General features: G+C 35.2%; 2 protein-coding genes across 2 annotated transcripts; one reads left to right on the top strand and one right to left on the bottom strand.

The window, feature by feature from the left end:
* The first annotated feature begins 1,834 nt into the window (after positions 1 to 1,834).
* On the top strand, positions 1,835 to 11,080 carry LOC124928711. Its single transcript, XM_047468963.1, has 8 exons — positions 1,835 to 2,208; positions 2,826 to 3,526; positions 4,159 to 5,891; positions 6,755 to 6,930; positions 7,040 to 7,685; positions 7,769 to 7,850; positions 9,859 to 9,906; positions 10,604 to 11,080. Exons 1-8 carry the CDS (start codon positions 1,896 to 1,898, stop codon positions 10,802 to 10,804), a joined length of 3,900 nt encoding a protein of 1,299 aa, XP_047324919.1. The 5' UTR covers positions 1,835 to 1,895; the 3' UTR covers positions 10,805 to 11,080.
* Positions 11,081 to 11,309: 229 nt separating this feature from the next.
* Positions 11,310 to 14,045, bottom strand: LOC124929573 (pentatricopeptide repeat-containing protein At3g49170, chloroplastic). The gene has a single exon (XM_047469974.1). It carries the CDS (start codon positions 13,971 to 13,973, stop codon positions 11,403 to 11,405), a length of 2,571 nt encoding a protein of 856 aa, XP_047325930.1. The 5' UTR covers positions 13,974 to 14,045; the 3' UTR covers positions 11,310 to 11,402.
* Between the last annotated feature and the right edge of the window lie 956 nt (positions 14,046 to 15,001).

Here is a 15,001-nt window from a genome sequence, read left to right as displayed (position 1 = left end):
ATATAATAACATCATTATATCCTTCCAGTTTATATAGTCATACTAGTTTAGTAAATACAGAATATTTTTCTCTTATTAGACTATTGCAATAGTATAATAATTTTTTTTTTTTGTAAGTTAAAAAGCCAACATGTGGTGGACCCTCACAGCATGACCTATTTGGCTATTTTTGAATTTTTAGTTTTAGTTCTTGTTCTCAATTTATTTATCTCATTTTTGTGCATTTGCATCTGCATTTTATTAAATAACCTTCACCCAATTCTATTAATTTGTATTTTTTTTTTCAGTTCTACTCTCTATCTAATGTTAATAAAATGTTACCAAGTGTTAAAATAGTATTTTCTTATCATATTATTATATATTAAATTGAGTTTTTTTTTTTTTATCTTTCACTTAATTTAGATTATAAGGTAAAAGACCAATGTTTTACAAATAAATTTTTAAAAGTTTACATTTAATGAATTATGACGTATATAAGAAAACCTTTGTGTCATTGCATTCTTTTTATTTATAACATATTCTATATTTAATGATGACACATACATTATTATATTTTTATCTACAAAAATTATTTTGTTTTATGGAATAATATTTACTTTGTGGGTAAAATATCCAATTACCCATTTTTCATTGATTCTTCTTGTACTGTATTGTAATTTATTTGTTTGTTTCTAGCTAACCAAAATTATGCATTTTTATTTTATTTTAATGAAGTTTATCATTTTTATATATTAATTTACAAAATTAGTATTATCTACATAATTATGATTTCATTCAAACTTAAAGTGTTTTTCAACTTAAAACATTTAAAGTAAAATAAATTAATTAATTTTGATTATTTTATATTTTAAAAATGTATATGAATTATGTCATTATTTTATTTTTTAAACTAAGTTTACTCATGGATGTTAGAAAAAAAAAACCATATCCACTTGTTCCATTTCCATTTAATTTTAAGTTTTCTACTTTGGATTAAACTATGTATATGGTCTTTTGTTTTATTTTATTTATCACTTTTTTGCATTTGAAAAGGTCTTTATTTCTTTACTTTGTTTATTATTTTTATTGTTAATTATTTATGCATTGTTTATATTTAGAAACACATTTTATTTGTAACATATACTAAATGTCTAAGAAATTAAAATATAATTTTTTTTTGTGTATGATTGATGACACATTTTTCACACTATATTTTCATTAGTTTGAAAACATTAATAAAACAAAATGATAAGTAAGAAATATTATTTGAATTGAAGTAACCTATATTAGAGATTTTGTCATTGAAATTACATAATTAATTAAGATTGATACGTTTTTTTAAGCAAGGTCTATTATATACTTATTAATGAACTTAAAATGATTTACTATATTGTTATAATTGAATTTCAATATAATTCATAATAAAAAAACAAAATAATATTTGAAAGTTTTTACGTGCACAAATAATATAACTTTTATTCGCGAGTCGTGACTACATGTTACATAAATAATAATTACAATTCACAACAATTAATTTTGATCTAACCATCTTTATTTAGTCCAATAATAATTTCTAACTGAAATATTAAAGACCCGTAGGCTAAAGAAAATAACGTATATGAAAGTTTTCAAAAACGACAATAAACTCGGTTACATGAGATTATTTAGATAAAAAATCAGAAACAAATATGTAGAGTGGAAAAATATTTGAAAAATTTATAATATTTTAGTTTATGATGAGGAAATATTAGGTTATTTTCTAAAATAATTTCAACCAAAAAGGCCCTTAAGGGGACTGTATGATATAACAATTGAGAAGGACACGTTTGTTTTCTCTCGTTTTTTTTTTCAATTTTTTCATTCATAAGATCTCTGGTTGATACTCTCACGGAAACGATTAGAAAAACCTCGGTTCCATGGCTTCCGCGGAGCAGCCGCTGAAGAAGCGAAGGCTACAAGAACTGCCGACTGAACATACATATCCATTGAATCGTCTATTGACTTCACAAACATCTGATGTTCATCCTTCAACTCAAAAACCGCAGTTTCTTTCTTCTACACAACCGTCACTATCTCAGGAAGAAATTGATAAAAGGCGGAGGAATAAAGAGGAGATTCGAAGTTTATACGATTGTTACAAGAGAATTAAGTTCTGTGTCTCTCAAAAGGATGTTCGTCTCATGCCTGATCTCGAAAAAGTCTTCCTTTCTCTAATTGCTGCTTCTCGAGGTTCTGTCTTTTATCTCTCTTTGATAACTTGATTAGGTTGCGAAACTGATTACAAAAACCTAATAACGTTTTGTTCATTTATTCGTGTTCCATTGGTTATACTGAGTATGAACTAGGTGAAATTAAGCTTTTTGCTCATATAGGATATCTAAAAAGATACAGGTTCTTCTGTGAAAAGTTTGTAGTTCAGTTCATCTTCTCAAAGTTGATTTGTAGATGCAGTCTTTGAAAGATGTGTTGCTTAAAAGGAATGTTGCATAGGTGTCCTCGATCTCCAATACTAAAAGCAGAAGAAGAAAAACATCATTTTGACACAATGGACACGCCATTTGATCAAACAAGTGCATCTAGTTTTTATAACTTGCCTAGTAGAAATGATGATTGGATCATCTTATTTGCTGTCCATAGTCTATGTGATTTTTCCATTCATATATTGTTTTTGGAGAGGAGGCCTTTCACCACTATTAGAACTCATCATTCTAGTACCTGTTTCTTTGGCTTGTACTTGTTAACGTGTTGTTATGATGTTTGCTATATTTTGTTTATTAATACAAGTTTAACATTTCAAAAGATTTAATAATTTATTCACATTCTTAAGAATATTACCTGCACTGCAGGTTGCACCAGTGTGCAGCGCATCATTGCAGATCTAATCCCAAGATATGCTTCATATTGTCCTACTGCTCTTGAAGCTTCAGCGAAGGTCCTTATTAATACGCATAACTGGAATTTGACAATATTAAATAAAGGAGAGGACACAGATGATGTTGCTTTTGGGACCGCAAAAGCCTGTTTATTTGGTTTAGCCGACATTTGCTGTATTGCTTCCTCAGAGGCATCAACGTCATCTGTTATTCGTGGAATCTGTTCTGCAGTTTTCTGTAATGTGCTTACCTTCTTTATATCTTCTTTGGAGAGGAATGATACGCTTCTGATGTTTGACAAGGAGATATTGACGATGCAAGATTCCAATGAGATATTTCTTGAGCACAAGCAAAAAATTTCTGATGGAAATGATTCTGCACTAATTAAACTATCCAAGTCTAGTGTACTTTGCCTTCTGAGGGTTTTCTTTTGCTGTCCAAAGAATATCATCGGTGCTTGTTTTGAACTTATCGATTCTAGTGCATCAGCAGAGGATGAAAAACGAGGAGGATGTTACTTCCTTAGACAGGTGATAACCAGACTTGATACTGGAGATGTGGTTCAGGATAATCCTGGATCAATAATAGCTTCTACTGAAAGGGGTAATGAAGCAAATACTATTATTAATGGCAAAGAGACATCTCCTATTATGAGAAACTGCTTGCTGGGACAGGTAACACACAAGAGCTTCTGCATACTTCTTATTTTGATATCTGGCATGAGAAACTACAGAGATTCCATGGTTACTATGAATTGCAATCCTATGCACTGTTATCTTTTTCTGTGCATTGATATTCCCAAAGAAATCTAATAGAGATTATTTGTACAAGGTGGAAGTGCATTGATTATGTGGATACTGGATTTGCATTATGTGCAGTGACTTAGAGATAATCTTGTAGGCTTCATTTTGTCAAAACTTTCTATTTTCCATTTACTGTACCTCTATATTGTGTAAACAAACAGTCGTGAATGTTGAAATTGAAATCTGACAAAGTTCTTCCTTTATTGCTTTTAGCAACTTCTTTGTTTTATTGCCATATTCGTTTAGTCTTGTTTGCAAGGTCAATGATTCCAGATTCACCATCCTAATCATATTCTTTTGGTCTAAATACCGCTAAGAGGAGATTGTATTAATTTAAACTTTATGTTCTTGGTTCATTTGTGCAGCCTTTCTAGTTTATTCATTTCATGCCATGTTAGGAGTTGGAGACAAAGCCCTTATGCTGATTATCATTGTCTTCCACTGTCAAGATACATTCTGTTTGTACATATTTTAATTGGGGATTCTTTTCTCCACTTATGCAGGCTGTTAGCAAAGATCCTTCATTGAGAGGATTGATACTGGCCAAGTATAAGAAGCTATGTAATTCATTAGCTGTAGAAGGTTTATCGGATATAAGATCATTATTGGAAAACATATTAACTTCTCTTAAAGACCTCTTTGGTCTTGATGATGGTAATGTGGACACTGAACATTATGAGCCCGATCCATCTGAATACACATTGGGGTGCTATATGGTCCCCAAGACAAGTAATCAACATGGTAACTTACCCGTAGTTTCTGGACAGAATATTACTAATAGAAATCATGGTGGGCCTTCCAATAATGAATTGGAAGACAAGCTCCCAGGTCAACATTCAGAAACTCACATGTCAGTGGTTGCTGCCGAAGTTCAATTGACAAGTTCTGCACATGACACTGGAAACTCCAACTTGATGAATTTTGAGTCTACTGGGTCAAGCAATGCATCTATATGTAGGTCTTCAACACCCAGAAATATGTCTACCAACTCAATGCCATCACCTGTCTCAAGAAAACCATTTGAATTGAGGACTAGTTCAATTGAATATCCACCATATGCTTGTGAAAAAAATGAGAAGAATATAGTTCCAAACACTGATAATTGCTATCATGCGTTGAGATCTTCTAACCATGATAGAAGTAAGGCATCTGAATCTCCTAAAGATCATCTCAACATGCAGCGTCCACTAAATAGCAATCAAGTGATGTGGTACACTGATGGTGAACCTGGGTCTATGGATGTTTTTTCAGCTTCTAACCATTTGTGGCTAGGTTCTTTAGGTCCTAGTGCATCTGAAGCTATTGTCAGATTTGAATTTGAGAAGTTTGGTCCAGTAGAACGATTTCTGTATTTTCCATTTAAAGGATTTGCTATTGTCCATTACAGAAATATAATGGATGCAATAAAGGCTAGGGAGGTTATGAGAGGACGTGCTCCTTGGGGTGCTTGCCTTCAAATAAGGTTCATGGACATTGGATTAGGAACCAAAGGAGTCATAAATGGTGTTGCTGTTGGATATAGTTGTCATGTTTACATTGGAAAGGTCTCAAATAATTCAGTTAAGGATGAGATGCTCCAAGAATCGAAGAAAATCGTTCATAAGGGGCCACGCTGGACTACAGACCTTACTGGAGAAGGAGCTCTGTTGATGGACTTTGATTCTCCTGAAGAAGCTGCTGCTGTAATGGGGCACCTAAGGAAGCTTCGCCAGGAAAAACTTCATCCTTCGTATTCGAATGTAGGCTCAGCTGATGTTGCAATGCCAATGGATATTACACAATCTGGGCCTGCTCATATTCCTTTTGATGTTAGAGTCAATGATTCTGGCAATAATGTGGTTGGATCTCCACATTCAGTGACTAAATCTGGGAGTCCGGCTGATAGAAGGATGTCTCGTTTATCTTCCTTACTATCTTCATTAAGCATGAAGTGTTATGGTACTAATAACTCTGCCTATAACCACTATGGAAGTTGCAGAAGTCAAGATGACCAAATTACTTCTAGCATGCTTTGGATTAACATCCAAAATATTAACCCTACAATAATTGCCGACGATGAGTTGATGGCTGCTTGTGACCTTGCTATTGGCAGTGTCGGTTCTGTCATTAGGCTGACACGAACAAATATGCCAACTGGTTCTTCTTGGCTTGTTGAATGTAGCAGTACCGATACTGCTTATGCTCTTCTGAAAACCTTGCGAGGTTGTCCAGCGACCTTTTTCCAGATAGAGTTCAGGTTTAAGATCAATATATGATATATCTACTAGCTTTCTCTTTCATTTACTTCTGTTTTTCTGCATTATCTATTGACATTCATAGATGGTATAGAGTTTAGCCCAAAATTTGCTTTCATACTTTTTTTTCCTGGCATCCAATTATTTATTGTTTATGGTAGTGTGCAAGTCTGAAATTTGAATTCTTATTGCCCTCTGGATGTAAGCAGTATTTTCCTTTTTGGTTTGGCAGCTTTTTACCTAACAAGATGTGGAGATAGCACACTTATATGCATTTAGTTTGTTGACAAGTATGGGTTCATCAGCAAATTTGGCACTCGCTGCTACATTTGATTTATTAGTAAAACATTCATGTGGCTAGTTAATTAATGCGGTCTCCAGTGGTTGAATTAATTGCATATGCCATGCCCTTCTCTTTCTTCAGTGATTCTTACGTCACTTCCTCTTGAGCTCAGGTTACAAAGTTCCTGCCATTATCAGTGGTTTGGATGTGACTGTTTGTTTAGGAGCCTATGAACAAGTTATTTTTCGGAGCTGCTTGTTTAGCTTCCTAAGAAGCTGAAGTTTAGCAATTTATATATTCTTGGAATGTTTTTTTGGGTTATAGTGCCTTGAAAATACACTTCTTTTTGTAAAAAATAGTTGATGTCATTTTAAGTTGGTAATGACGGCGTGTGCAAACAATTTCAAGGACTCTATAGCACTGAGGCAAAAAGTAATATTGCGAGTCAGAAGCCAGCTCCCAAATTCTCCTTACAAGTTTATGTGATTCTACAATACAAGCATGCAATTGAGTTATTCAAGCCAATTATGTATTTTCATAGACTTTATGTATGATTATTATACCTACATCTTGTCTTTACAGTCAACCTGGTATGCACCAAGCTACAGCAACTGCAGAAACTAATGGACAAATGAGTCAAAGTGGGTATGGATCTCACTCAGGCTGGAATTCCTTTGGATGTCCGCCAGCATCACAAATTGGGCCCATGGCTGTCGATGGTTCTTGTAGTTCTATGGCACCTAATCATCAACATGGAGGTAAAGTTAGAATAGTGATAAATTTTTTATTCTGTAAGATATGTTAATACATTTTTCATGTTGAAGCGGATAATAGACTGATGCTTTTGCAATTACTAAAACTTTGCAGGAGGTCAGGTTACTTCTGGTGCACCTGAACAGCTGTATATGCACAGACATCCTGCACCAGGGAACATGGTGTGCATGCCTGTACCAATTCAGGGACCTCCTGCTCCACCACCACCACCACCACCTCATCTACCCCCTTTCATGCAACCCGTATATTACCCTCAAAACTCTTGGGACGCACGGGGATTTGGTCACCAAGTTCCTCCAAATCCAGTATCATCTGGTATAATGCCCAATTATCATCACGGTAACCCTGTTCCAGCTCCTTTCATGCCTACTTCTGTCACACCATTAGCACAGATGCATGGAAACTCAATGCAGCACAAAGGTATGATGTTTCCTCCACCTGTTGGACCACCTCCTGTCACCTATCTTCCACCTCCACCTCCTCCACCTGATCTTCCACCACCATTACCTCCATCTCTCCCACCCCAGCCTCAGGCCCATCCACCTTCTGCACCACCTCCACCTTGTTCTCCTCCACCGGTACCCCCACAACTTCTAGATTCGTACCATCATGAAAGCCATGTGCAACATCAATGGCAGGGTGCCTTATGTAAAAGTGGAGTCCATTACTGTACTATTAATGCACATAAGGCAGAATCTGATATTTGCAGATACTCGATTGCTCTTTCAGAGCCTGCAGAGTAATGATCCTTTTCTTTATTTAATTACTCTATGGAGGTCTGTGAACATTAGTCACTCATTTGTTTATTTGATATTTGTGCAGATGGCCGGCAAAATTAGATATGATGAAACGCACAGATCTCCAACATGTGAAAACAACATTTTCTAATATGCCACCACATAAGGTAAATTGATTAATCCTTTCCCCCCTTTGATAGAGAACCACAAAAGTTTTCCTTCATGGAGGTTTTGTTCATGCTAATTTACAAGGTTAGGAGTAGGATTGCAAATGAGATGAGCTTACTTTAGCACTATGATATACCTTAAACTAGAATTATGTATAAATCTTGAAATTATATTAATAAGAGAACTAGAGTTTGAGAACGAAAAGAAGATAAGAGCTCTTAGCAAGCTAAAGAGCAATTGAATTAATGGGGAGAGATGATACCTAATTGCTAGGATGAATACAATGAGTATGAGAGAGAGAAACTCTAAAACTAATTTTCATTTCATAACTATTATTAACAACCAATTTTCTATTTATACTACTATTAATAACTGTCACTTATCATAACCGGTAGACTTAATCGTTAACTTCCACCATAATGCATTAGCCCTAATACCCTTTCCCCTTGTATCATTACCCTCTCCTTCAATTCGTTCGTCCGCGAACGACAATAGTCGAGGGTTCATTTGAAACTCCAAAACATCTGGTGGCTCTTCGAATCATATGAATTGCCAGAATTGCTTCCTTAGACTATTGTGTGGTTCCTCAAACCATAGGAAGTATCTGCAACTCATCAACGACTTATGACCAAAACTTTTTCAAATATTACTTTTATCACCGGGTGGTTCTTCAAACCACAAAAGAATCCCTTTTTTTCCTTGAATCAAGACATCATTGAAACATAGGGTCGTTGGCCAAGATTCAGTCTTCGAGACTCTCAAATGCATCAATTGTCAAAGCAAATTGAGCTATGCCTCGGTCAACTTGATCACGATTGTTAGTATCAACGTATGTCGATTGCACTTCCTGTTCGTTAATCACCGTTAGTGGCATCTCGTTTCCCAAGACTAATTTTGGGATTTGCAAGGAAATAACCTACAGTTTTGTATTACCGCATATCTCTCCTTCAAGATTCGTCGCATTTTGTCTCGTATTCCTCTTGAGTCTCCACTTTTTCTTCATCAACATTTGTTTGTTGGGCCACTTGAAGAACCCGACTTGAGTTCTTCAACCCATCAAAATAGCTATGATGTTTTTTCACTAAAACATCCATTGATTGTTTAAGAGCTTTTCCCTTAACATTATCCTATAAATGCGTAATAACTTTCAGCATTTCGTTTGTCATTTTTTCCATTCGATCAAGTCGATTATCATTTCGGTCCAATCTTTTATCACTCTCCTAGAGCTTCAAACCAATCTCTTTTAATAATATGCTAGATAACTAGAATTTACGAGTTGATGAACCAAGTCTTGTGCACTGAGCACTCTTAATGAATGTTGCAAGCTTGAAGATGTTGGAAATTGAACTAAGTTGAGCCAATGTTGAACTTCTAATAATCAGCTCAACTCATTAGTCTTATGTGTTTTCACCAAGTTTGTAAATGTGTAAAATTTGAGCAATTTTTTACTTGTCGTTAAGATCCTGAAAAATCAACATTGCTATGTTTTCCAACAATCAAAATCATATAGAAAATAATTTGAATCATGATTTAAAAATAATCTACTCAGAAAAAATATACCAAATGAAACAAATATTACATTTGAATTATACTCTTGACATAATTTGTTATCCAATGAAGTAACAAATACCATATATAACCTGGATCATTGACTTTTGAATTTTAACTTTGACGAGTTTCCAATAGGATTGTGGCAAAATATCTGTTTCCAAATGTGCTCAACATGTTTCCATTTTCACTTGTTGAATAGAATTCCTCTGAGGATAAATGGAAAAGAAGTGCAACTTCATATTATATCTAAATTGTTTGTGATACTGTGGAAAGTGTTAGGTCAGATATTCATGATAGCATTTGGAAATTGCTTGGTACACAGTTTATTGTATAATGTAATATTACTGCTCTAGTGAGCTTTACTGGCTACAACTTATGATGACCTGGAGATTCTCCACGTTTCTGCATATATACTACATCAACCGTGACAACTGATAATTCTGATGTATCATGCAGAGAGAGGTCTGTTGGTTGCTCCCATCGTCTGAAGGTGACAGAAAAGGCGTAAGTTATCTAAAACTTCTATTATGATTAATGATTCACTAGTGTTATCCATTAATGAGACTACCTAGAAAAATGTTCATAGTTACGTTATGCACTTTTTCATGTGCATCACAATCTAGAAAAATCTACATTTGTCATGTCTGTCAAAAGAAAAAGGTCATGATATAGAAAAGAAAAACTCTATAGCAAAAAATACCCTATAATTTCATTCATGATCTATAAAATAACCTGTCTACCAAATAAAGCAACGGAATCACAGAAAAATCACTTTCAATGGCAAATTTTAATGTGTACTAATTATTTTTAACTGCTGCATCAGTTGCAGTTATTGGTTGTTTCATTGATAATTATCAATCCCAATGCTGCTGGTGCATTCCTTAGGGTGGCCCCATTTGGAACCGCTTTGTTTTTTTGGATCTAGATATATATGGTAGAGAAACTGTTAAAAATAAATTTCTGAATTTGTCACATAATAACTGTTACTAGGAGAATAATATATAATTGCTATCCTTCTAGAAAAGATTTTAAAAAAATTCTGGAAAAGATTTAAAAAAAATAAATTATTTTCTACAGTTCTCTCATTCACAATTGGGTCAAGGCCCCTACTTGCTTATTTTACACACTGCTATTGTTATATTTTGATTTAGAGAGCTTCTTGTTAAAGTAAAAATGCGATGAATTTACATTATGGATGCAGTTCATGGACTTCATATCATATCTGAAGCAGAGAGAATGTGTAGGAGTAATCAAGATCCCAGTTTCGAAATCTGTTTGGGCAAGACTTCTCTTCATTCTTCCATACTCTCCTGATTTATGTTCAATGCTTTCGGTTGCGCCTTATCCCTCCCCAGACTGCCTCATTGGATTGGTTTTGCCTAAAGAGACAAACGTGGACTGACCACAGTTTTGATTAAAGAAACGGCGAATAGTTGTGGAATTCCTGTCGGCATATGTAAATATCGATGATGCCTGGGTTATGTTGTTTTAATGTTATTACAAGTTTATTGCCTGCTTCTTTCTCCGGGTCTCTTCATTACTAGAGAGAATGATTGGTTTTTGTTAGTTTAGTTAGTTAGAATGAAAGTTGGAAAGAACCGTTTTTTTTGTAGTGTGTTTCCAAGTTTTAGCTTATACTTATTTAATTAGTTGATTTTGAAGCAACTTCTTATTGAAATTAGCTTGTCACTTAAATGTCATTTGGAAATTCACGTCTTTTTATTCTATTGGTTATTTGTTGCAGTTATTTGATATTATTTGAATTTTGTTGAAGATGCCTCAATCTTTCCTGTTTTTTGGCTTGTAATAATAAAAATATATTATGCTTCTAACACAAAATAAAATCTCAACTTTTGCTAACAACTTTAGCTGTGTCAATATCTAGGTTTGACATAACCAAATATTTTGTTATATCAAGTTCAAAATTTTCTATAAATAACATAGTTCTCAATTATAATTCATGCATTGTATAACAACTTATGATCTTCCATTCTTGGATCTTACCAATATTCATTGCAAGAACATACCCCATTTCTAAAATGATGAAACCTATTTGAGTCCCTAAGGACTATCTCTCTTCCCGCTGCAATCGAAATGTATTTCATCGCGACATGACAATCATCACATACTCGAAGATTCTTAAACACTCTAATCGGTTTTGAATCACTTTTACTACTAATGATTCCGAAAGCAACCGCTATCCTCTCGCTATGTTGAAACAAATACTCCTCTTTCAATTCCTCCTCCACCTCCTCATGAAGAACAAGATTGGTATTTGCCACATAACCCATTTCCTTAATCTTAAACCCTAAACTTTCAATTTCTTCGTAAATCTCTTTTGCCCTAGGATGAAACGTATCGCCCACGAAGAACTTATGAATCCTCCCGTCTCTCTCGATCCAACTACATCCCGCTTCTTTAACCAAATTCCTCTCCTTCATTTTCTTTCTCATTTCGATAACTTCGCTCCACCGACCGACGGAAGCGTATAAATTCGATAACAAAACGTATGCAGTCGTATCGTTTGGGTCCCGCTCGAAGATCATCTCGGCTGCGTGTTTTCCTATGTTTGCGTTTCCGTGAATCCGACACGATCCGAGCAATGTACGCCAAACCAATGTGTCGGCCTCAAAAGGCATCGAGCCGATAAACCTAAGCGCTTCGTCGAGAAAACCCGATCGACCTAATAAATCCACCATACAAGCGTAATGCTCCATCCTCGGTTTAATCCCGTGTTCTTCCATCATCGAATTGAAGTACTTCCATCCTTCGTCAACAAAACCAACATGGCTACAAGCCGATAGAACGGCTACGTAAGTTACCTCGTTTGGTTTCACACCCGTCTTAACCATATTTTCAAACATGTCTATAGCTCTTTCCGCTAATCCATGTTTAGCGAAACCTGTAATGATGGATGTCCACGAGATAACGTTGGGACTCTCGATCCCACCTTGGAAAACATTTAACGCCGAATCGATATTCCCACATTTTGAGTACATCGATATTAGAGCGTTGGATATGATCCGGTTCGATCCTAATCCTTCTTTTATTACCCGGGCATGAATTTGCTCGCCTCGACTAACCGCACCTATCGTCGCAGCTCCGCTAAGAAGACTCGCGTACGTGTAAGCATCGACTTCAATCCCCTTATTTTCGAGTTCGTTAAACAATCCAAACGAGGCTTCGCTAGAATCCATACTCTTCGTGTAACCGTCGAGTATGGCATTGTAAGAGATCAAGTTCTTTTCGAATAACAAATCAAACGCCTTTCTCGCATCTTCCAATTTATTAGATCGAGCGTACATGGATATGAGCGAATTTCCAACGCAATTGACCGATTCAAAACCAAATTTCACTACTTGATTGTGAATCTGTTCGCCGGATATTGGGTCGGAGAGATTTCCACAAGCTTTCAGAAGGCTGGAGAATGTGAAGTGATTCGGTAAAGACTGATTGTTGATCATCATCTGGCTGTAGATTTGAAGTGCTTCTTTATCATGTTTTCCACTTTGCACACATCCAGTAATGAAGGCAGTCCATGACATTACGTTATGGTTTGGCATACGTTCGAAGAACTTTCTAGAATCATCCAAATCCAAAGAACATTTTGCATACATATCAACTAAGCTGCAGCCAACGCAGATATCTGAAACTAAACCAAACTTAATCACATGAGAATGAACTTGTCGTCCAAATGACAAAAGCTTCAATTCAGAGCAAGCGGAAACAACGCCGCTAAATGTAAACACATCGGGGACGAAACCATTCACTAACATTTCAATGAATAATTCTAAAGCATCTTTAGGGTATCCAAATTGAGCAAATCTAGTTATAAGCAAAGTCCAAGTTACCGGATTTCTTTCAGGCATTTCGTCGAACACTTGACGTGCGGAATCTAAATCGCCACCGCTTTTCACATAGAAATCAATCAAAGCACATCCAACGCAAACGTCGGCATCGAGATACCCTGTTTTAATCACGAACCCATGTATAACCTTACCAATCCAAGCGTTGTCAGGGTTAGAGCAGGCGTGAATCACGGCGGCGAAGCAGAAATGATTTGGGTATTCTCCACATTCAATCATATCAAGAAACGTTTGAATTGCTCGTAAACCTAATCCGTTATGGGAAAAACAAGAGATCATTGAACTCCATGAAACCATGTTTCTTCTTTTACTAATACCCATTTCCTCGAAGATTGAATTAGCTGTTTTCCAGTCGCCGGATTTTGAATAAAGGCTAATGAGTGAGTTAAGTAGAATGGAGTCGAGTTCGATTCCTGATTCGGATAGTTTATGATGAACCAGCTTGCCGAGATCGAAATGACGGGTTCTGATGCATGATTTTAGAAGGAAAGAGTAGGAGACGACGTCAGGAGTGAGTCCTTGACTTGTCATGTAATCGAGGGTGGATATCGCGCGGCGAAGGTGACCCACACTGGCAAAGCCGATGAGACGGTCCTTGAGTGATTCGAAGTTGACATTCCTTGAGGATTGGACATGGGATGGCAGTTTGGTTGAGCTTGGAGAGAAATTGACGACGGCCAAGGCGGAGGAAAAATGGCCGATCATGGTCTATCGATTGAGGAGCGAAACTATTGAATTAAGGATATGTTTACTTGGCGGCATATCTTCGTCCCCATATCTTCTATGTAGAAATATATATTCTCCTCTCAACAATAAATAAATAATCTCAAAATAACATACAAATTTCAAAAAAAAAAATTGAAAAGTTGTTTATACTTTCTTTATGGCTCAGAGAAATTTGTTAATTTTAAAATGGGTCTTTTTGTCATGCGAAAAGTCTATAATATCTCTCGCGCGCGCCTGTTTTACCGCTCAATTATGAGAAATGTCATTCACGCATTTTCATCTAAAAAGCGTAAGTTGATTAACGCGTTTTAGATGAAAATGTGTGAATGATATATTTCTCGCATTTGGTATTTCTCGCATTTGGTATTTCTCGCATTTGGTATTTCTCGCATTTGGTATATTTCTCGTATTTGGTATATTTCTCGCATTTGATGTATTTCTCGTATTTGGTATATATTTATCGCATTTGATGTATTTCTCGCATTTGATGTAATTCTCGCATTTGATGCTAATAAATAGAAAGATACCAATTATTTTTAAAATGATTTTTTATTAAAATTTGAATTCCTTATTTTATGTAGCTAGTAATACAATTGATTGAAAAATTAAGTATTGAGTTTGACCTCTCTAGTAGTAGAGGTGAACCCAGAAAGCATGTTTTTACTTCCTTTATATTAAAGAGTATATGTATTTCAAAATTATCTCTGATAAATCATTAGAATATATCGGGAAATTCATATGATCGATGGGAAGATTAATGTATATTTTAAAATATTATCACTTCTAAATATAATTAGAAGAAAGTGACTATATATATATGTGGGTTGCTAACGCAAGAACCCAACACTTTCTAGAAGTAGAATTTTGGTTTCACATTGGATTAAAATGGTCTATGAAAACAACCCTTAACTTTTTATTAATTTGTTGGATGAAGATAGAAAATATGTGTAGTAGAAAATTTGGGTGGGTATTCTTTTATTTTCATTTTCGACAGGGATTTACAGAAA

Source organism: Impatiens glandulifera, chromosome 3 (assembly GCF_907164915.1).
Source record: "Impatiens glandulifera chromosome 3, dImpGla2.1, whole genome shotgun sequence".
NCBI lineage: Eukaryota > Viridiplantae > Streptophyta > Magnoliopsida > Ericales > Balsaminaceae > Impatiens > Impatiens glandulifera.
This window is presented reverse-complemented; position numbering and strand designations above follow the sequence as displayed.